This window comes from Cololabis saira, chromosome 6 (genome assembly GCF_033807715.1).
Source record: "Cololabis saira isolate AMF1-May2022 chromosome 6, fColSai1.1, whole genome shotgun sequence".
Taxonomy (NCBI): Eukaryota; Metazoa; Chordata; class Actinopteri; order Beloniformes; family Belonidae; genus Cololabis; species Cololabis saira.
The window spans coordinates 3810042-3834184 of record NC_084592.1 but is presented as its reverse complement, the minus strand read 5'-3'; the positions used below and the strand labels follow the sequence as shown (position 1 = coordinate 3834184).

Below are 24143 nucleotides of genomic sequence, written 5' to 3'. Positions count from 1 at the left end.
TGTTCAAGTGTTGCGTTCAAATATTTTAGTTGAAACACATCACACTGATCTTCCCCTGATGGAAAAACTAACCCGAGACTTTGACATTTTCTCTCTCCAGTGTCACTTTAGCAATATACTACCACATCAAGAACAGGTAAGCTGGAACTTTGAATGGGATTATCTTGTGTTCACTTTTAGTTTTTCTCCAAATCCGTGTCTAAAACAAAAATGCTGATGGATATTGACGTATGGATTGCTCTGACCTGTAGGGACTCTGACCGATCACTGGACATCTTTGATGAGAAGTTGCACCCCTTATCAGTGAGTATGTTGACCACGTTTCCTGAATCCAGTCCTGCCACAAGCATCGGTTAAACAGACAACATAGGAATCAAAAAACTCTAATAAAGAAGAATCAAACCAACGGAGTGACAGAAGTAAGCACAAGAATGCAGATGAATCGCTGTAACAGTTAGGCCTGTGTTGGAAAAATTGATTTTCCGATTCTAAATCGATTCTCATATTAATTCCTAAATATCGATTTGTATGTCTAAAGATCGATTTAAAAAAAAAAAAAATTCCTCATAATTACACTTTAATCCCAGTAGTCACATCATTTAATTCACACATGCGCGTGGTGTCAAACAATGAACATGGCGTCCAAGAGTAACGGCAGCGTTAACAAAGTGCTGGTTTTGAAAACTCCTGAACTAAATGAACTTTTCTTTAGAGAAAATGTTCCAAGAGGGGACACTAAAAGCTGAGGACACTGCACGCTTCTCTGCCCCCTCCCTTTGTTTGGTTTCTTCTGTTATCAGACACAGTTTGTCATGAAATATCTGAAAAATGCCTGGTGCTTCATGGCAAGCTGTGTATGGTGACAGAATAAATTACACAAGCTAAAATGATTTGTTTATTTGCATGAACTGTTGCAATTTCTTTCTTTTTTTTGCACTTTGAATGGATATTGAAAGGCCTATTTGAGTTATTTATTTCTTAGTTATTTCACAATAATTATTGGGAAATTATTATTTCACTAGTTATTTTACAGTCATATGATTCAGGCAACAGCTCAAAAAACATTTTTAATAACACTAAGCCAAATCAATATCGGATCGAATCAAATGGTGATAATCGATAATGAATCTTAAGAATTGTAATCGAATCGATTCCTGACATTTGAATCGATCCCCAGCCCTAGTACACTGCAAAAACTCAAAATCTTACCAAGAATATTTGTCTTATTTCTAGTTAGAATGTCTCATTTTTAGTCAAAAAATGTCATTACACTTAAAACAAGAGTCATTACCAGAAAAATAACTTATTTGACAATTTTCACCTGTTTCAACTAAATTTTCACTTGAAATAAGTAGAAAAATCTGCCAGTGGGACAAGATTTATCTTCTCATTACAAGCAAAAAAAGTGCAGAGCCGTCTACAGACTGCATGTAAACTGTCTCCTAGAAGATGATTTCTCCATGCTTGTGTTTTCTCTGTCCAGAGAGAGCCGGTGCCAGACGACTACGCATACGTAGACCCAGAACACAAGCTGATCTACCGCTTCGTCAGAACGCTCTTCAGTGCTGCTCAACTCACTGCAGAATGTGCCATCGTCACACTGGTGAGTGGATTCATGGAGCCGTGTCTAGGATGGAGCAGCTCCAGCTGTCCTCCTAATGCCTGAAATAGATCAACCTACCCTGCAAACAGTCACACCATTGTCTTTATATGTCACCAGTTGTTTGAATGAAGTGCTGTTATCCATATATAGGTACAGTATATAGCACCTACTCAGCTCGACTCTCCTCCACTGGGTTTGGTTCTTTTCCACTAGGGGTCTAACGTGCAGACTAGATACTTTTCTGTAACTATTCTGCCGAGGTTCTAAGCTGCTGAGTCGGCTGTATCTGACATCATCACACTACAGACCACCGATTGGTCGGGGGGTTGGAGTCAGACGTCTGAGTCAGGAGGAGGAAATCAGAGAAAGAGACTCTGACGGATTCTGGTTCATTTTATTCAACCAGCAATGGCAGCAAAAGTCTGTTTGGTGATCCAACTCTGAGGGTCAGATGTTCATAAACCTGGTGCTGAGGAGAGAATTAAAAAGATCTAGACGGAGATAAGGAACGACCAGATCTACCAGGAACTCTGTCTCTTCATAGCTGCTCACGGCTCCAGCTGACTGTTCAGCAGCACAGAGACAAACTAACAAAAATTAAAAAGCGTTGCTGCTTGAAGTTTCTCTCACTCTCATTTTTAACTTGATATCAAACACAAGTCACAGATCCAGCAGCACATCTATCATCTCCTCCAGGTTCTACATCTTTAGTGTTGTTGTCTTCTCCATTTAGATACACAATCAAATACATCACAGCAGCTTCTCTCCAACATCCAACTTCTGCTCCAGGTGTTGAATTGTAGTGGAAAAGAAACCAGGCCGAGTTGAGATGAGTAGGTGCTGGTGGAAAAGCGCCAATTGATATACAGAAACAACCAGGCACACTCACACCTACGGGCCATTTAGAATCATCCATTAACCTAGCATGCATGTTTTTGGACTGTGGGAGGAAGCCGGAGTAACCGGAAAGATAGAAAGATCCCACTGGGCCAGGGAGTCAAACCGGGAACCTTCTGTGAGGCAACAGTGCTAACCACTAAGCCACCGTGCTGCCCTGTTTGCCGTCATCTTGTTGTTGGATTAATGGTGTTGCTTCATCAGGCCACCAGAGGGCAGTAAACCCCCACAAACGGACTCACTCTCCAACTAAACAACAATACTGGACAACTGAATGTATGGGCAGGAAATGAGGGGGATATTATTTTATTTGTTTTAATTTAAAGAAATAATTTAAAATTCTAAACCAATATGTCGCCCCAGTTACATCAAATAGGAATCCCTTTATACAGTAACAATAATAAACCAACAGACTTGGTTTGCTAAATAATCGTTTCAATCGTCTCAGTATTAGCAATTCATTTATTGTTAGACTTCTGTTATGGTTTTTAGTTCTGATTACTTTCTCAGTGATAGGAAATAAAAGTAGCTTTACCATCTTCATGTCTCCCTTTCACCCGGAGAAAAAAACATTTTACGCTGTTCTTATTTGTAATAGGGGGATTTTTCTGATATTATATCAGGAACTTCTAAGGATTTTTTCAGGCTGAATTTGACATGAAAGTTGAAGTTTAAATATGGTTTAAATATTTTTTTTTTTTTTTTTTTTTTTTTTTAAGATTTCTTCAGGTGCGTCATCACTTAAACAATATTATGGCAAAAGGCCAGAAATCAATTGATAATAGCTTATTAAAAGTATTTATGCGTGCTTACAGTGGTGATTCAGGGCTTAAAGTCATCTCTAGACTTTACGGGGGTCTTTAAGAGGCTAAAACAGTAAATACTAAGTATGTTAAGTTAAAATGGGACAGGGAAACAACCGTTGCCTCTCAGGATGTTTGGATAAAATACTGTGAATTCCAATGTGGTGATGATTTTTGGGTCAGATGTTGCTTTTAATCAAGATACCTGTTTGGTTTGCTAAGTGTAGCTGTGTGGAAAGCTGTTACCAAGAAGATGCTTAAGCCAGATGTTCCTTCATTAGATGATTGGTACGACATAATTTACGATATCTTTGTAACGGAGAGGATAACGTTCTCTATGAGGCTGCAACAATCCAAATTTGAAGCAATTCTCTATTTCCCTTTACACGCCCTGCTTTTGTTTGAGATGTATTTCATTTACACATTTGTCTTTTATATAAAGTTTTTTTTTTCTCTTGATCTTAATGGAAACACAGCAAATTTATGTTTTTGTTCTTTTTTTCTGTTTGCAAGAAAAAGAAAAATGGACCGCAGTAGAGATGTAATGTCGGTGTGCTTACCGTATTTTTGCAACCATTAGGCGCATATTTTTTTAAATTTTTTTTTAAATGTACTGCGCGCCCAATGACGCAATGCGCCCATTGTATTATTGTAAAGCGGACGTAGTAGAGACCACCATGAGTTAAAGTTAAAGGGGGTAGGGGTGGCGCGTGAATTGCCCGTGAATTGCCCGGCGGCGGCTCTGTGGGGGGACACCTGGAGCGGACAGGGAGATTCGGGCTCTCTACCGAGAAGGAGACGCGGCTTTTACTGTTGAAGGATTGTAGATGCGTGGGCTGATGTGTCTACTGGGTTGGACTGTTGTTCGAGCTTTCGCAAAAGCCGGCATCATTTCTGAGGGGCCGCACGGCACGGACTCGGCTGCAGTGCGGCCAGAGAGCTGCGGGCTCGTGCCCGTCGCAGCGCTGATCAGTTCTCCCGGTCTCAGCGCGATCAGGCTCGGATGAAGCCCGACGCGAGTCCTGACAACTGTTGCATATTTGATTTAGCGCACCTGTTTAATGCAGAAACAGAGGATAAAGACTTCGATCGAAAGACTTCGTTTGATGAATGCAATAACGATTGTAATAACTTAAATAAAGCACAATAAAACGAGTTTTGCTCCCGCTCTATTTTTAAATATGCACACTTGTGTGTGTGTTTGTGTTGTTGTGAGGCGGCGCGCCATGTGCGTTTGTTGTTGTAAGGCGGCGCTCCGTGTGTAGATGGCGCCTTTTTGGTCGGTGCGCCGTATGTGTGTGTTTTAAATACAGAAATGACACAAAAAACTGAGGGTGCGCCTTTCCACACGGTTCGCTGTATGGTCGTCAAAATACGGTATGTTATGCTGCTGTAATGCTCATGTTATTCCGAATAATAATAATAATAATAATAATAATAATACTAATAATAATAATAATAATAATAATAATAATAAAAAGCAAGTAAAAGTGTAAAACATCCCGTTGTTCCTCAGGTGTACCTGGAGCGTCTGCTGACCTACGCTGAGCTGGACATCTGCCCAGCCAACTGGAAACGCATCGTTCTGGGAGCCATCCTGCTGGCCTCCAAGGTCTGGGACGACCAGGCCGTCTGGAACGTCGACTACTGTCAGATCCTGAAGGACATTGCTGTGGAGGACATGTGAGTTGTTTTTCTCTCTTCAAAGCACTAAACTAAAGCTTGAGTTATGGTTCGGCGTCAAAACTGACGCCGTCACTGACGTCACCTCCCGAAAAGACCACACGCAGACGAGAGGGCTGTGATTGGTTCGCTTGGTAGCAACGCATTTCCTGTTTCTGGTTTGAAGCAGTCGTGAACTTTCAGCGCTCTTTTCTTCATGTATGTGTTATTTTTTTTTTTTTTGTTTGTTTTGTTTTTTTGCACAATAGTTGTCCTTATCTCTTTGATTCACTGTGACCGGAAAGAGTCGGATAAACCATTCAGGAAAAGATCGCTAACTAGCGGTCGCGGGGGGTACTGCACCGCAGAGAAATGGAGTGACGGAGAAATCCGAAGGTTCACGACGGCGTCACGGTGACGGCGTGTGCGTTGGTTTGACGCAGAACCATAATTCAGGCTTAAGGCCACGTTTCCACATAACCGGGTATTTACAAAAACGGATATTTCCCCCTCTACGTTTTGAAAAATATTATCATTTCCAGGAACCTGCATAAATATCTGTTAAGGTGCTATGAGCAGCCAAACCTGCAGGGGGCAGTGTAACGAGAAGATAAAGTCATGCTAGCCAATCAGAATCCTGGAAAAAAACATCAACAAATGACACGAGTAACTTCCAGTTACTTCCAATGGGGATCTTAATAAAACAAACAAACAAACAAAACGTTAGAATATAAAACAGGTAAAATACAAGAAAATATTGACGGTTACAAACAAATTGTAAACACAGGTGTCACTCATGACGCTGGTGACGTTTCTGTCTCATAATGTGACGTTCTGAAGAATAAATGTCCGTTTCTCTCCGTTTACAAGCAAACGTGAAGACAGAGTTTTTGAAAATCTCCACTTTGGCCGGAGTTTTCAGAAATGATGGTTTTTGGAGACTTTGAGCTTCGTTTTCGTGTAAACGAACGGCCAAAACGCATGAAAACACCACCGTTTTTGCTACGTGGAAACGGAGCCTAAACTAGTTTTCTAGAATGAATGAACTGCCTGATTTTCCAGCTGATGGAAGTGCTGGGATCTGACTGTCCTCACACTGACCTCAGGTCTGTGGGCTGGATCCAACAGTTTATTTTTATTTTTAAATATTTGTATTAGGGGGTAAGGCACAGTAGAACAGGAATCAATGACACATTTACATTAAGTATCATATTACTTATGTATGGTAATCTACAATCTATCAATCAATCATCTCTATGGAATGAGAAAAAGATATAGAGTCTACCCTAGGATGTTTTTCTGGATTTAAGGACAAAACATTACACAATTCAACAAAAATAATATTAATAATGATGAATAAATAACAGAAAATTATTTTAAGTAATAATTACGTATTAAACCTAAATAGTATAAATTAAATAAATAGATGAATAAAAAACAAATAAAAAGTAAACAAATAACTAAAAAGGAAGAAGAAAGAGAGAGAAGGAGAGAGGGGGATCCGTCAATCCGGGGCAGGGACTGGAGAGAGAGGAAGAATGTAAGGAAGGGAAGCCACTTATTATAACATTTGTTAGAGCTACCTCTCACTAAGTATCTGATGTTTTCCAGCTTCAGAAAAGACATGGTGTCGTTCTAGAGGAGCGTTAGTGACTTCCAACAGTTTAGTTTAACAGCTCACTCAATACAATTATATTTGTTTTGTTTCCCTGAAATTGCTTTGTTTTCCACTTTTGTGTGAACCCTGAATTAAGAATTATGTAGGTGTTAAATACATACAAAAATACATAAACCAGTCTAGCTGTTTTTAATTTAATTCTTAATAGCAAAAGCCTTTTTTATCCGGCGGAGCTAGAAATTCAGCTCATTTCCCCGATGAGGGAACTCTTAAAACAAGCACGAGGAAATGATGAAGTACTGGTAAATATCCGTCTTCTTCCAGCAGATGGACACAAAGTACCATCTCATTCTAGCAGCGCCTCAGTCACTTCAGCTCTTTAGGAACTTTACACAAATAACCACAGGTGGGTAAATGTTAAGCGCTGCGTGTGTAAAGCTTTATACAGTTAAAGACGCAGCACTTTAGTCATTCATAGTAATGTTTAAATGCAGATGCCCCGATCACCAGAGTATTATTGGAGTGAGATCAGGAGGGCTTTAACTTGAACTCGTCGTCAAAGTCGTTGATTTAAGAACGTTGATGTATTTGAATCAAGGACAGGATTTTGTTATCGAATAAACCTCAGCAAATGAATGAGAAAAATAAAACTGACCTGCTGGAGTCAGGCGGGAAAGGAGGAGGCTTGCAAGCAAGAAGGTTAGGTCCAGCACTGCAAAAACTCAAAATCTTAACAAGAATATTTGTCTTATTTCTAGTTAAAATGTTTCATTTTTAGTCAAAAACTCTCATTACATTTAAAACAAGAGTTATTACCAGAAAAATAACTTATTTGACAATTTTCACCTGTTTCAAGTAAATTTTCACTTAAAATAAGTAGAAAAAGTTTTTTTTTGCTTGTAATGAGAAGATAAATCTTGTTACATTGGCTGAATTTTTTCTACTTATTTCAAATGAAAATCTGCTTGAAACAGGTGAAAATTGTCAAATAAGTTGAAAATTGTTGTTTTTTCCAGTGATGACTCTTGTTTTAAGTGTAATGAGATTTTTCGACTAAAAATGAGACATTTTAACTAGAAATAAGACAAATATTCTTGTTAAGATTTTGAGTTTTTGCAGTGAGATTGTTACCATGATAACTAAATCAGAGTTTAAACAGTACCGGTCATCATCAGTGTGAGCAGGATGTGATGGCTGCACCGCTGACGTCATGGAGCGCCTGGAGGAACATCTTATTGTGGGTGTGGGAGGCGTGACTCTCCTGTAGAGATGCTGGACCTCCATGTCTAGGTTTGTGGGACCAGTGTGGTCTGTGTCAGCGGAGGGCGTGCACGAGGCTCGCTGCAGACGACTTTATCGGCTGCTTGAACTCTGACTTGTGTGTGTCTGATTAGGAACACAGACTACGTTTCCATGCATCAATAACCCTTTTCTAACCGGAATATTAGCAATAACCCGGTTGCACACGGACATGTAAACACCAATAACTGGAATTTGCTCACATTCCGGTTTTTAAAAGCCCCATTACGACCCCTGGGTTACTCCTTTTCTAACCTGAATATTGGGTCATGTAAACACCAAACAGAATATCCCCATCAAACGGAACATGAATTTGTTTTCTGCACATGCTCTGTTCACAAGGAATCCTGGTCTTTTGAGTCCAGGAAGTTCTTATAAACACGGAGAAACCAAGACCAGGAGGAGACTAATCACTTCATAAATGTAATGAAGGATATGAACATTTCTGCATTTGTAGACGGTAGAAAGTACCGGGATAGAAGATTTACAAGAAGGTGAGCTAAAAGTTGTGTGAAGCAGCATTTGTACGAACACCAGACCAGATCAGAACCAGCACCAAAGCGCAAAAGAAGGCAACTTCTACTGGGCTGTTGATTATCCACCGTGCTGCTGTTATTGTTGTTGTTTTGGATTTGGATACAGGAAGAAGAAGCAGAAATGACGGGAATTGCGTCATGATGTTCTCTGTGCGTCGCTGGTTTGATCCAGATATCCTGAATGATTAATTACCATGTGAACAGGGATAACCCTGTTTGCTCACACATGGAAACACATTATTCCCAATGTTTCCGTTACCGGAATATTGACCTTAACCCCAGTTTTGACTGCATGTAAATGTAGTCACAGATGGTGGAGTACTTCTACATCTACATCTACAAAGAGAAATTCTGAGATCAAATTTTGTCTATTGAATCAATTCTGTGAAATCAAAACACGTGGTCGTTGCACATCCGTTTATAAACCCATGGCTTGTCAGTTTCTGATTTTCCGTGCGCTACATAGACGTGAAGTGTCTCTGACCCTGCGGGCTCGTCCCCTAATGAAAGGATTATAAGATGCACCTAGACCAGACAAAGAAGAGATGGAGTGGATGAAGCGGCAGCAGCATCTCTGCTGTACTGATGCAGGCCGCTGAAGAGGCCCGTGGCTGCACTTGGAGGACCCCGGCTTTATTTTCTACAATTGTTCTCCCCATGTCTGCGCGTAGAGGAGGGCGAGAGTGCTGTCTTGTTTTTCATGATTCGGTATGATGCATGTCTCCCCGTCTGAGAGCCCCCATCCTCCTCTGACTCACTCTCTCCTCTCATATACGTCTGACCTCTGCTCTGCTCGCTCTGGTTTCATTGTAGCCACTGAAGTGCCTTTGTGAGCGGGTTCAGGTCCGGGCTGAGGGATGGAGAGAGGAGTGGAGAGAGGAGTAGAGGGGGAGGAAGAGAGGGATGGGGGGGTCTCAAGTGCTCTCACTGCTTCTACATAATAGCCCCGGCTCTCGCCCGCTCCATTAGTTGCCCTGGGAGACCAGACATCACACACTCGTACTCACTCTCATCACCTCTGCTGACCAACAAAGCATCCCGGATGCTGTTTCCGTGGCAACCGCCTCCATTAGATGTTATTTATTTATATTTTTGTCCCGACTGTGATGATGTGGAAGGATGGAGGTTGTAGTTTGGAAGATGAAGCTCCAGCTGAGAGTGCACCGAGATACGGGTCTGATTACCTACCGGCTTCTTTTCTTAGATGGAACATTTAATCTTGATCCTACGGAAGAGTATTAGGGCCAGGCAGGAGGACAATAAAAATAATATTTTAGGGGAGGAAGATTTTTTTTTTCATTATGCACTTCGAGAAAAAAGTTGAAATGTCGAGGAAAAAGTTGAAATGTCGAGATTATTGTTGAAGTACAATGTCAAGAAAAAAGTGAAAATGTCGAGAGAAAAAAGGGAAAATGTCAAGAAAAAAGTCAAAATGTCGAGAAAAAAGTCAAGATTTCGAGATTAATGTTAAAGTACAATTTCGAGAAAAAATTCGAAATGTTGAGAAAAAAGGAGAAAATTTCGACTTTATTCACGAAATTTCGACTTAATTCTTGAAATTATATTTCAACATTAATCTCAACATTTCAACTTTTTTCTCGACATTTTGACTTTTTTCTCGAAGTGCACAATAAAAAAAAAATCTTCCCCTCCCAAATATTTTTCTCCTGCATGGCCCTAATACTCTTCCGTATGATCTTTCCCCAACAAATAACGTGTAGAAGTTTGGAAACCAGGTTTTTTTCTCCTCCACCTGCAGACTTCTTGCACCAACCGTTTATTCAGTTGGCTCGTGTCAACTTCTTTGTTGCACCAGAGCAAATCCACAAGTTCTTAACTCACAAGTTTCCCGAAGTGAGAAGCCTCAATGCAGATTGTACTTTCATGTTCACACAAACGTACACTCATCCACATGCACACATGAGCAGAGCTGTGCACTAACAAACTTATTCTATCAGGAATTAATATCCAGCATCCAGCAAACTGACATATTTGCTGGTTTGACTGCCGTTTTTACCTGAACTGCTCATGTGAAACACGTAACTGTCCCAACCATTTTATTTGCTACATTGATCCAACGAAAAATAATTAAAAACCGTGCTTATTACTCACAAAACACAGTTTAAACAATATGACCAAATCCGCTCCGACCCGGGTCAGGCAATTTTTGATGCTTCCAGTGTGAATCCACCTTAAGACTTTTAAACAACCAGAACCCGTTCCCTGTCTACCCTGGACAACGACTGTCTACAGTCCTGCACCAAGTACTTTGAACTCTGTATATCCTTATGCACTTTTGAGTACGCAGCGTTTTAGTTTTTATCCCAGTGTCCTTATCTTTTAGTGTTTAGATAGTGTTTTAATTGTTTTTATTGCTTGCTTTGAGCCAGTGGCAAAGAAATTTCATTCCGCTTGTACTTGGACTTTTGGAATGACAATGAAGTGAACGTTGAACCTTGAACCTTAACTTAGTTGTGTTTTCTGAGCCGAGGTTGTTGATTACAGAGGGAGTGGAATGATGTGTTGTCTGAAGCAAAACATAGTTTACCTTGAAACTTTTCAATTCTAGGATTAGTTGTGACGAAAGTCAAACCATATTCATTCATCAATTTTGTTGTTAAGTTTGGTCTGCTTATTTAAAGGAGACTTATTATGGCATCTAATACCTATTTTAAACAGGCCTTGAATGTCTTAAAAACAAGCTTTTGATTGTTTTTGCTAAATAAATTAGAAATTCAGTCTCTGATCCATGTCTTTATCTTCCCATTCTCTAACCTCATTATCTATGCAGGATTCTGAGTGGGCGGGGCTATGATAATGAGGCTCTGTGCTGATTGGCTGCTTGAATGACGCGATACACCGCTACGGAAAAATGGAGGAAGCTCCGGCCGGTGGAGTTAGTTGTGGGCGTGGTTTCACGTAGTGCTGGGCGGTATACCGGTTCATACCGAATACCGGTGTTTATTTTTCTTATGATATGAATGTTTCATATACCGTAGTACCGGTGAGTATGTACAGTAACGTACACAACGTTGGGAAAGCCGCGCCACGTTCTGCCGCGCCGCGAGCGGAACGTAGCGCCGCTGGACACTGTTTGTGAGGGGACTGTTTAGCAGCAGTGATGCACGATTGTTCGGTAACCCAAATTATTACCCCGAAAATGGCAAAAAAACACTTTCGGTGTTCGGTGGAATAAGTGGGGAAAAAACCGAAAAATTAATAACGGCGTTGTAGGTTGTAATATAAGGAAATAGACTGGCCGCTCCCGTACCGGTTGCACCACAAACATAAATCGTTGGCCAACCAAAAAGTAACCACATAAGATTTGACCTAACATTCACCAGGAGGTGGAACCAAAACAACATAATGCTGGGAAATTAAAACATGTTCAGTTTTTTATCTTCAATAAATATGTTCTACCTTGTAATTTTGTAAAAGATTTTTTTCTTTGAAAAGCATGCCTAAATCAAATTTATTTTGATTTGATTTGACAGTAAAATAGGCCATTCTAAGCCAATTTATTGCAGCAATTCCTTTCCAAATCAAACCATCCTGTGTAAATCGCTCAGAATTTGGTTGCTTTCCTCCTTCTCTGAGTTGGCAGGTTGAGGGGAGACCACTTTATATATGTTAAAGCAAGAAAAAACCTGTTTTTCATAATAGGTCCCCTTTAAACAATAATCCACGTCTTTACTTGTATTTTTGGTACCAAGGTTGTAGGACTTAAACTGGGCTCTTGTTCAGGAGAGTAGTTGGTAGGAAGTGAAGGGAATAATGCCCCCGTGTCTCCCTGCACCGCAGGAATGAGATGGAGCGCCACTTCCTGGAACTCCTGCAGTTCAACATCAACGTGCCGGCCAGCGTTTACGCCAAGTACTACTTTGACCTGCGGCAGCTGGCTGACGACAACAACATCAGTTTCCCTCTGGAGCCGCTCAACAACCAACGAGCACAGAAACTGGAGGTAAGCTGCCGCGTCACGCCTCAGAGGATATAATATAATATAATATAATAAAGTGGCCGCTGCTGGAGAGAGATGGACAGAGAGCTGGAAGTTTCTGATAAGATAATAAGATATAATAATAAGATAATATATAATAATAGGATAATATTTCTTTCTGCCACTTTATTGAGGTTTTTGTAGTGAAATGAGGAGGAATCATAGAGATAACTTCTCATTTCAACTAACTGGATCAACCGTTCCTCATCATGACTGTTTCCTGCAGCGCTTTCAACCGGCTTTCAACACGAGCGACAGGAAGAAAATAGAAGAACATTTAAATATAACAATATCAAGCTTGTTTTCTGTTTAGAAAGTACAAACGTAGGAAAATTACAAGTAATCACCCATCTTTTACTTGTCTCTTTACTCTTTTAGGAGTTTCTTTCAGGAGCGCACGGGCGGGTGGTGCGGTGAATAAAGGCTGATTTATGGTTCCGCGTGAAATCAACGGCTTAGCCTACGCCGTAGGGTATGCGGCGACGCGCACAGTTCGGTGCGTGTCGCCGCATACCCTACGGCGTAGGCTCTGCGTTGGTGTAACGCGGAACCATAAATCAGCCTTTTAAAAAGCGAGTTTCAGCTGTCAGTCAAAAGAACATGGGGGGCCCATTTTAACGCTTTCAGTGTGGACAGAGATGCCACACAGTGCGACGCGATAGTCGGACGCTTGCATGCAGTTAGGACAGGCTGTAAGGAGTCTGAATCTAACCCTTCACAACGAGGGATTTCAGATACTGACTTCGCGACCGAGGGCCAGAGAAAATTTCCCAGAATGCTTATGTCATTATTTGCAGACTGAATCAAACAAAAAAACATGGCGGACATTTTTAATTTTTAGTGAATAAAATCAATATTTTGAGTTGGTTTCTGCATAAAAATACGTTTTGATTACATTTCTAGCCAGAAATATATATTTTACTTTCATAATATTCACTCAGTGAATGTATATAATCACTCGCTTGGTCGTTGTTGAGTTGTATCTTTAGATCTCGCCAGAATAAAGGCTGATTTAAGGTTCCGCGTTACACCAATGCAGAGCCTACAGCGTAGGTTACGCATCGGTTTAACGCGGAACCATAAATCATAAATCAGCTCCCGAGCCGCTCCCGAACCTCTTCTCATCTCTGAAAACATCGGATCAAATTTCTTAACAGGCGTTATTTGGATAAACTGAGCCCAGGTTGGGGATCTTAACGGTTACTTTTACGCCTGAAAACATATTAAAACTTAATAAAGTGGCATATTAGCAGCGCTACAGCTGAAATTAAAACAGCTTTTAGCTCTGGGCTTCCTGATATGGTGTGACGTTTGTGCAAACGTAACTACGCAGTCGCTTACGTACCCGAACGTAAACCACGCAGTGACGTAGCAAGTGGTGTCCCAATCCCTAGGGAACATTACAAGGGCCCTAAAGTCTGTGGCTTAATTTTTAGGGCTAGTGGTAGAAAGTAGGGTGAACATTGGGATTGGCCCTTTGACAGGTTGAGGATTTTAAAAGCAGCTTCTCAGTTTCTGCTCCTTGTTTTCAGGCCATTTCCAGACTGTGTGAAGACAGATACAAGGAGCTGAGTCGAGCAGCCATGAGACGATCCCTCAGCGCAGACAACCTCATCGGTATACGACGCTCCAACGCAGTGCTCTCCTAGGCCGGCCCGGCGACCTCTGACCTCTGCAGGCCCGCTAGCCCACGGCCAGCCCCGGACAGACACTCAGAAGTCCCGGCAGCTCCGACCCGCTCCCTGGGTTATTTCTATAACGCTGCAGCTCCGTCACGGTCGGCTCTCACACTGGGCTGACAGCTGAAATACAGCACGCAACTGTCGTTTTTACACATCACTTATTTATTTCTTACTTGTCCTTTTACTTTCAAGAAAAAAGTGTTAAATAGGGAAGAAATTAATGAATGTGGGATAGACTTTGAACTGTAATACATGTTTAAATGAGCCCCTCTAGCCCGGAACAAGGTTGGTGGTGTTTGTGTTCTTTTTCTTTGGCCCGAGCGTAAAAAAGATCCAAACCAACATTGTTTTACTGAAGATGGACTCGGCCTCTTTACGTTACACCATTACGTTGGAGAGCAAAACGTGAGCTTGGTTAAGTCTGTGCATGTGTTCACGGGGAACGTTTGGTTTTATGGCTAAAAAACATGAAACTGGCAGATAAAGTGACTTTTTTCCCCTTTTTAGGAATCGTCAGAGTGGATCTTGTTCCGCATGTTGATTCGGCCTCTGTTTTACGTCTATATAATAATAATAATAATAATAATAAAATAATATTTCACTCTAGAGACGATTTAGACTCAGTTACAAAGAGTAAGTGTAGTTTAAGCTTCAGTTTTCCTGTAGTAATAATGATGTACAACATGTGACCAACACAGACAACAGCAGACACGCCACTCTCTAGAAGTGGATACAAGTTGTAAACTATAAACCTTAGTTTTCCTGTGGAAAGAGGAATTAAATCTTAAAATAAAAACTAATTCTGAATGATCAAGAGTATTTACATTAAACGGTAGTATCTCAGAGGAGCGAGTGTCTTCCTGTTTCCACACAAAACCCCTCAGTCTAATGTTGGTTTGGTCTTTTCCAGGGCTTCAGTTTAACAGTACGAGACATCACCAGTCTTATCCTCCTGTTCTGTTTATTTTAATTGGAATGAAAGTAAAACAATGTTGTGTCTGAATTAGTCTGAATACCAAAGGTTCCTTTTGAGGGCGTAAATCATGTTTCTTCACCATCAACACCAGTAATGTCTGATTTAGTTTGATTTTCTACGGTTCTGGACGGAGCACACAGCATGTGTCCTACAATTAGGTATTTAAGGATAAATACTAGAACACAGCAGTTGGTTGGAGTAAATAAACTAGTGATGCACCGAAATTAAAGTTTGTGGCCAAAACCGATAATAATAAACACTTGGCCGAATACCGGATAACAAACCGAACATGGTGCTCAGCAGTTTTTCATTTATTTTGCCAATTTTTTCAACATTGCATAAATCAAATAAATGTGCTTTAGACATGCTTTTCAAAGAAAACAAATCTTTTACAAAATTCCAAGGTAGAAATATTTATTGAACATGAACAACTGAACATTTTTTAACTTCCCAGCATGTTTTTAAATATTTCAGCAGACATTATACCAACAAAGCACAATAACTTAAAATAAATAAATTAGCAAAATAAATTATTTGGCCATGTTTTAGCTTAAGCCTATAACTGACTGCTGAAAAATTGTAACACAGGCCTTAAAACAAAAAAAAATGCATTGAATGCATTAAAGTGCATTGTAAAAAAAAAAAAAAAAAGTGCAAAAGTAGTGGATAAACCCACAACAAATTAATAATTGTCCTAGGCATTGATTGCAAACTGCAAAAAATCAAGAATATTTGACTTATTTCTAGTTAAAATGTCTAATTTCTAGTCAAAAAAATCTCATTACACTTAAAACAAGAGTCATCACTGGAAAAAACAACAATTTTCACCTGTTTCAAGTTGATTTTCACTTAAAATAAGTAGAAAAATCTGCCAGTGGAACAAGATTTTTTTGCTTGTAATGAGAAGATAAATCTTGTCCCACTGGCAGATCTTTCTACTTATTTCAAGTGAAAATTTACTTGAAACAGGTGAAAATTGTCAAATAACAAGTTATTTTTCTGGTAATGACTTGTTTTAAGTGTAATGAGATTTTTTTAGAGACATTTTAACTAGAAATAAGACAGATATTCCTGGTAAGATTTGAGTTTTTGCAGTGCAAACAGCCATTCTTGTATCATTAATTAATTGTTCGGTTTTTTCCCCACTTATTCCACAGAACACTGAAAGTTTTTTTTGCTATTTTTGGCCGAACATTCGGTGCATCTCTAAAATAAACCATCATTCAACTGTTGTTTAAGCACCAGGAACGGGAGCGCTGCCTGTGGGATTGGTGTGACATTAAATGTGTAGGGGACGATGGATGGTGGTGTAAAGTGGGGGGGGGGGTCCACACTGCTGAGCCCTCGCATCCTGACCTTGCCTCAAAGAGCTGGGGGTGATGACCTTTCCTGTCCTTACCCCGGGGGGCCCCGGCCCTGCACATACGATGCTCAGAGCGTCTATGGAGAGACGATGCACACGCCCCTGGTTTTTGCTTACTATGTAGGCTTCTAGCTGTGAACTGTATCTTCTTTTTAATTGAAAGAAAAAATAATTTGCAAATGCAGTATTTTAAATAAACACTAATCATATAATGAGGATTTGTTGCAGCAGTTTTCTGTTGAGTTGTGTGCTGATGTGTTTTGACCGGCGGTCGGAAACCCGCGGCTCTAGAGTCGCATGCAGCTCTTTAGCGCCGCCTTAGTGGCTCCTGAAGCTTTTTCAAAAATGTTCAACCGTTTTTTCCCCTTTTTTTCTTTCATTTTTTCCTTTTTTTTCTCTTTTTTCCTTCCTTTTTTAATCTCGATATTTTGACTTTTTTCTCAACATTTTGACTTTTTTTTCTCAACCTTTACTATTTTCTCAACATTTTGACTTTTTTCTCAAAATTGTACTTCAACATTTATCTCGACATTTCGACTTTTTTCTCAACATTTTGACTTTTTTCTTGAATTTGACTTTTTTCTCAACATTTTGACTTTTTTCTCAAGATTGTACTTCAACATTAATCTCGACATTTCGACTTTTTTCTCGAAGTGCATAATGAAAAATAAATCTCCCCCAGTTCTAACTAATATAGAAACATGCAGCATGTGTTGCCTTCATTCTAAGGCTGATACAAGACTTTTCATTTTTTGCAGCTCCAGACGTACAGGTAAAAGCCAGTAAATTAGAATATTTTGAAAAACTTGATTTATTTCAGTAATTGCACTCAAAAGGTGTAACTTGTACATTATATGTATTCATTGCACACAGACTGATGCATTCAAATGTTTATTTCATTTAATTGTGATGATTTGAAGTGGCAACAAATGAAAATCCAAAATTCCGTGTGTCACAAAATTAGAACATTACATAAGGCAAATACAAAAAAGGGATTTTTAGAAATGTTGGCCAACTGAAAAGTATGAAAATGAAAAATATGAGCATGTATAATACTCAATACTTGGTTGGAGCTCCTTTTGCCTCAATGACTGCATTAATGCGGCGTGGCATGGAGTCGATGAGTTTCTGGCACTGCTCAGGTGTTATGAGAGCCCAGGTTGCTCTGATAGTGGCCTTCAACTCTTCTGGGTTCTTGGGTCTGGCATTCTGCATCTTCCTTTTCACAATACCCCACAGATTTTCTATGGGGCTAAGGTCAGGGGAGATGGCTGGCCAATTTAGAACAGAAATACCATGGTCCGTAAACCAGGCACGGGTAGATTTTGCGCTGTGTGCAGGCGCCAAGTCCTGTTGGAACTTGAAATCTCCATCTCCATAGAGCAGGTCTGCAGCAGGAAGCATGAAGTGCTCTAAAACCTGCTGGTAGACTGCTGCGTTGACCCTGGATCTCAGGAAACAGAGTGGACCGACACCAGCAGATGACATGGCACCCCAAACCCTCACTGATGGTGGAAACTTTACACTAGACTTCAGGCAACGTGGATCCTGTGCCTCTCCTGTCCTCCTCCAGACTCTGGGACCTCCATTTCCAAAGGAAATGCTAAATTTGCTTTCGTCAGAAAACATGACTTTGGACCACTCAGCAGCAGTCCAGCTCTTTTTTTCCTTAGCCCAGGTGAGACGCTTTTGCGCCGTTTCTTGGTCAACAGTGGCTTGACACGAGGTATGCAGCAGTTGAAACCCGTGTCTTTCAAGCATCTCTTGGTGGTGGATCTTGAAGCACTGACTCCAGCAGCCGTCCACTCCTTGTGAATCTCCCCCACATTTTTGAATGGGCTTTTTTTCACAATCTTGACCAGGGACCAGTTTTTCCTTCCCTTTGCCTCTCCATTAATGTGTTTGGACACAGGGCTCTGAGAACAGCCAGCCTCTTCAGCAATAACCTTTTGTGTCTTGCCCTCCTTGTGCAATGTGTCGATGGTCGCCTTTTGGACAGCTGTCAACTCTGAAGTCTTCCCCATGTTTGTGTAGGCTTCAGAACTGGACTGAGAGACCATTTAAAGCCCTTTGCAGGTGTTTTGAGTTAATCAGCTGATTAGTTTGTGGCACCAGGTCAAGTGTCTTCAAAATGTAACCCTTACACAATATTCTAATTTTGTGACGGACAGAATTTTGGATTTTCATTTGTTGCCACTTTTAATCATCAAAATTAAATGAAATAAACATTTGAATGCATCAGTCTGTGTGCAATGAATACAGTACATATAATGTAGTTACACCTTTTTTCAAAATATTCTAATTTACTGGCTTTTATCTGATGTAGTTTTTTGTGTTTTTGGTCCAATATGGCTCTTTCAACAGTTTGTGTTTTGACCCCTGGTTTTGACCAACTGTTCGTGGAGATGAGAGCTGCTCGGCCCGTCTGGCCCGGTCCGCCATCCATGTGTCCTCTTCCACATTCTGCTTCCTCTGGATCTAAGTACCAACACATGGAGAAAAGTCGGCCTGTGGATACGATCGGACAGTCAACAGAACGTAGGCAGAGTGACGACCAGATCGGTGTCATCAGGAGACTTCCAGACCACTACATTCGTCAATGTCGTATCAATGTAATATCAGCGATTCTGCAGCCGTCTGGGTGGTTTTATACTGGTTGTTGGCCAATCCTGTGGGATTTATCGCATAAAGTCCGTCCCCTGCCCTGCTGCCATTGGCCCGGTCCATTCTGTACCGGTGGAGATGAAGGCCCTTTTCTCCTGGGGACTGATGGGGAGACCAGGCTCACTTACTCAGCCTGACTCTCCTCAGTTTGGTTCTTCTCCACTAGGGGTCTAGCGTTTTGTAGATACTTTTCTGTATCTATTCTGCTGAGGTTCTAAGCTGCTGAGTCGGCTGTATCTGACATCATCACACTACAGACCACCGATTGGTCGGGGGGTTGGAGTCAGACGTCTGAGTCAGGAGGAGGAAATCAGAGAAAGAGACTCTGACGGATTCTGGTTCATTTTATTCAACCAGCAATGGCAGCAAAAGTCTGTTTCATGATCCAACTCTGAGGGTCAGATGTTCATAAACCTGGTGCTGAGGAGAGAATTAAAAAGATCTAGACGGAGATAAGGAACGACCAGATCTACCAGGAGCTCTGTCTCTTCATAGCTGCTCACGGCTCCAGCTGACCTTTCAGCAGCGCCGAGACAAACTATAAAAAATTAAAAAGCGTCGCCGCTTGAATCTTCTCTCACTCTCATTTTTTAACTTAATATCAAACACAAGCCACAGATCCAGCAGCACATCTATCATCTCCTCCAGGTTCTACATCTTTAGTGTTGTTGTCTTCTTCATTTAGATACACAATCAAATACGTGACAGCAGCTTCTCTCCTTGGGAGAACCAAGTGACTGAACTCCTCACTATCTCTAAGGGAGCGTCCAGCCTGCGGAGGAAACTCATCTCGGCCACTTGTATCCGTGATCTTGTCCTCTCGGTCATCACCTAAACTACGCATTGAAGCCATTGCTCTATCACAGGAAAGTGATAACACAGTTATTTTTTTAAATTTAGATACAGCCTCCTTTGAAAAGACACCTACTACACAGCCCCACATTGAGTTGGAATCCAATTTTTTTTTAACCTTTTTTCATTAAATGATTATAAATGAAAAGAATTTTCATTTTCTTTGCCATGTAAAGATTTGTTTCAGTTCAATAGTGATATGCACCATTTTAATACAAGACAGATTGATCATTTAAATCTCCTGAAGTTCCGTACTGGTTTGTGTCAGTTCTCCATCAGATGCAGGAGACCAGTTATGGAACAGTTATACAGCAATAACTGGTACTACAACTGGTACTACTGGTACTACTGGTACTATAACAGTTATTCCAGTTATGAAATAACTTCATTCAATTATTTTAAACATCAGCTCAGGACACATTTAATTGATCAGATTACCTAATGATATTTCTAGATTTGTTATTTTTTCCTTAAATCATGTAGATCCATGTATTCTATTCATACTGCTGTTTATTTGTTTTTGTTTTTAGACTGCAATCATGTATTCTGCACATCTTTGTACAATCTTTTGCTGTATTTTACAGGTAGACGCCTCGTTGGGCTTTTTGCCTCAGCCTAGCACATTACCAATCTCTCTTTTACGTTTGTATGTTATTTGTTCTGTTTTTTATACTGTGCTGAATACATTTAAAAAAAAAAAAAAGAAGAGGAACGAAAGAGAGGAACTTTTCTGAAAAGAAACTTATTCTATCTTTATTGGTGACCATATATAGCCTACATAATTTTTCTTCTCAGAGGCTTTCTAGTCAGTAATGCAAACTAAAATGTAATCAAAAAACGATCAGGCGAGACAGTTCTGATGAAATAGTGTTAATTGTTGACTCAGTGTCGGCACAAGATCAAGGATTCTGAGAGAAACTGAGAAATGGGGAGAAAAAAGTCATCGTCAAAGAACTTCAAATGCAACACAAACAGATTGAAAGATAGAAAAACAAACTGCTGAAATGTCACGTAAACGCTTGCAAAAGATTAGCAACCTTAAATCAACTTAAGTCAAAACAAAAGTAAAAATATGGTTAAGCCACAATTTAGACTTGTTTTTCCACATTTGCTGATTTCTTCCATTATCTGACATCTTTGCTATGATGGAGATGATTTGAAGCGGCTCTTCCTCGTTAGAGAAGCAGCTTAAATCACTCAAGATAACAAAAAACATAGTTTTGCTGATTTCACTGGCGATGAACCGTTAAGCAGAAAAACTCAGAAGCTCAGAAGCTTGATGTTATGCATCCTATCTGGTGAAATTAAATGATATATGTCGGATTGTTTTTCTGGTGGGGTTTTTTTTTAATGCAACTGAAAAACAGACTATGGTCAGCTACATTGAAACAATGAAAGCATTATAATCAATACAGCCAGAGCCGCCTGGGAGATTTGCGAGGCTCTGTGCGAAATGGCGGGGGGGGCCCTCACGCAAAATTTTTGGGTTTTTCGGGCCGGATTGAGTGTCTATATGTGCAATTTTAACTCTCCAATTAGCAAAATACTGGATACCTTCCCCTGCCTCATCATCATCTGTTTGTTCCAACTCCACCGTCTGGATCAGAGCAGCTTGTGTCTGCGCTTGGTCTGATCAGTTGTATTGAACAACAGACACGCGCATCATTGCACATATTTATTGATATGCACAGACTAGTACACATTTAGGTATGTAATGGAACGTGTCTGTTGATATTTATAAGGGAAAAAACGAAAAACAAAAACGAAAAAAAAAAAATTTTTGAAAAAAAAAAAAAATTGAAAAAAAAAAAAAAAAACGGCCCATAGCGCGAGGCCCCTTGGGGCGCGAGGCCCCGTGCGGACGCACGGTTCGTACACCCCTTGCGGCGGCCCTGAATACAGCCTCTCAATGTGATACTAGCCCAGGGGTCGGCAACCCGCGGCTCTAGAGCCGCATGCGGCTCTTTAGCGCCGCCTTTGTGGCTTCTGGATCTTTTTCAAAAATGTTTGACCTTTTTTTTCCTTTTTTTCTTCTTTTTTTTCCTTTTTTTCTCGTTTTTGTCCTTTTTTTCTTCTTTTTTTTAACTTTTTTCTTTCTTTTTCGTTTCCTTTTTAATCTCGTCATTTCGACTCTTTTCTCAACATTTCGACTTTTTTCTTGGCATTTAGACTTTTTTCTCAAGATTGTACTTCAATATTAATCTACACATTTCAACTTTTTTCTCGAAATTTCAACTTTTTTCTCGAAGTGCATAGTGAAAAAAATAAATCTTCCCCCAGTTCTAACTAATATAGAAACATGCAGCATGTGTTGTCTTCATTCAATTCAATTTCAATTCAATTTTATTTATATTGCATCTAATACAACAGATGTTGTCTCTAGACAAGAGACAGAGATCCAGAACATGAACATAAACAAAAATATAATTATAAATATAAATATAATCCCCCGAGCAATTATTACATAAACAATGTAAGGTAAAAACTCCCCTAGTGGGAGAAAAACCTTAAGCAGAAAGGTTTTAAGTTTAGTTTTAAAGGTGGAGGTGGTGTCAGCCTCCTTAACTCAGATTGGAAGTTGGTTCCAAAGTAATGGTGCCTGAACGCCCGTCCTCCAAATCTACATTTAGATACTCTAGGAACTACGACTAAACTTGCACTCTGAGAGCGGAGAACTCTGCCAGGAACATAAGGTACTATCAGGTCTTGCAAATATCGCGGAGCTGAGCCGTTTTGGGCTTTATACGCAAGTAATAAAATTATAAATTGGATTCAGAATTTTACAGGTAGCCAATGGAGCGACGCTAACACTGGAGAGACGTGGTATCTCCTGCCTCCTCCATTCTAAGGCTTATACAAGACTTTTCATTTTTTGCGGCTCCAGACATATTAGTTTTTGTGTTTTTGGTCCAATATGGCTCTAAAACATTTTGGGTTGCCGACCCCTGATCTAGCCGAATTAAGAAGCACCTTTTCTCCCACATTTACATATCTGTATCTATCTATCTATCTTCTCCTCATATTAACAGTTTCATTTATATAAAGATGATAATGTTGCAGCGTACTACAGTGGAAAGCAATTGATTTGCATGTAAAACATTAGCCATTGTGTTTTTCTCTGTCTCTGTCTAATCTCAGTGAGAGAGAAACATTTCCTGAACACACACACAGACGTTTCCATGGCGACCAAGCAGCCACTCTTCTTTTCAATAGTCCGCGTGAGTGGTGGTGGACGTCGTCTATTGTGCCGTGTGTGTTTGGGGGGTCAGGGTGCCGGCTAGAGTGTGTTTAGGGGGTGCAGTATTCAACAACGCTCTGAGAGAGAGATGAAAGCCCTGCACATCCTCAAATCTCATCATAATTTAGTCATCATCATGAGATGGTATGATCAGAATAAAGGAGGACACGGGGAGACTGAGGAGGGACGTGAGATTGCTCTCAGAGGGGAAATGATGGAGCCTTGTGGACAGAGACGGCCTTATTCCTAAAGTTGATGCTTACTTGTTGCATCAATCTTGATATCGAGGCGCAGCCACTTATCCTAAAAGGATATGGAACGCTCAGACGCAACGACATTGCTCTAGCAATGCACTTTCATTTTTGCAATGTAAAATTACACAAGCTCAACTGATTTTGATTTGATTTTTTTTGATGTGAAGATTTTATTTCGAACATACATGTTAAAAAAAGAGTACAAAAAACAGAATACAAATATATATACTGTATATATATATATATATATATATATATATATATATATATATATCACGGATCATAGATCCACCAACATGTTCCAAACGGAGTAGGTTTGAAGTAAACACTTATCCAGTCCTACCCCTGAATCTTACTTTTTTTTTTTCCTTCGCACTATTTTTTATTTCCACCACAATTTATATACTGTCTATATCTTGTACTTATATATATTTTTTACTTTTTACTTTTTTACCCCCTTCCCTGCATGTGTGTGTGTGTGTGTGTGTACTGCTGCTAACATGTGAGTTTCCCCATTGAGGGAGTAATAAAGGATTATCTTATCTTATCTTATCTTATCTTACATACATTGTTACATATAACAAGAGTTTCAATAAACTTACTTATAAAACACCCATACCTACTTTAATAACTGTTCAATATAGTGATATAATACTCAATTATATGTATATATAAATATAGTAAAAATCGAAACAA

The 24143-nt window shown here is 40.0% G+C and overlaps 1 protein-coding gene across 1 annotated transcript in view; it reads left to right on the top strand.

Moving 5' to 3' along the window:
- ccnyl1 (cyclin Y-like 1) overlaps positions 1-16654 on the top strand; it is a 34512-nt gene extending 17858 nt beyond the window's left edge. Inside the window, exons 6-11 of the mRNA XM_061723058.1 lie at positions 101-136; positions 252-303; positions 1484-1603; positions 4820-4986; positions 12220-12382; positions 13951-16654. Of these exons, the coding sequence (XP_061579042.1) occupies positions 101-136; positions 252-303; positions 1484-1603; positions 4820-4986; positions 12220-12382; positions 13951-14067 (655 nt within the window). The 3' untranslated portion in view covers positions 14068-16654. The remainder of the gene's footprint in view (positions 1-100; positions 137-251; positions 304-1483; positions 1604-4819; positions 4987-12219; positions 12383-13950) is intronic.
- The last annotated feature ends 7489 nt before the right edge of the window (positions 16655-24143 follow it).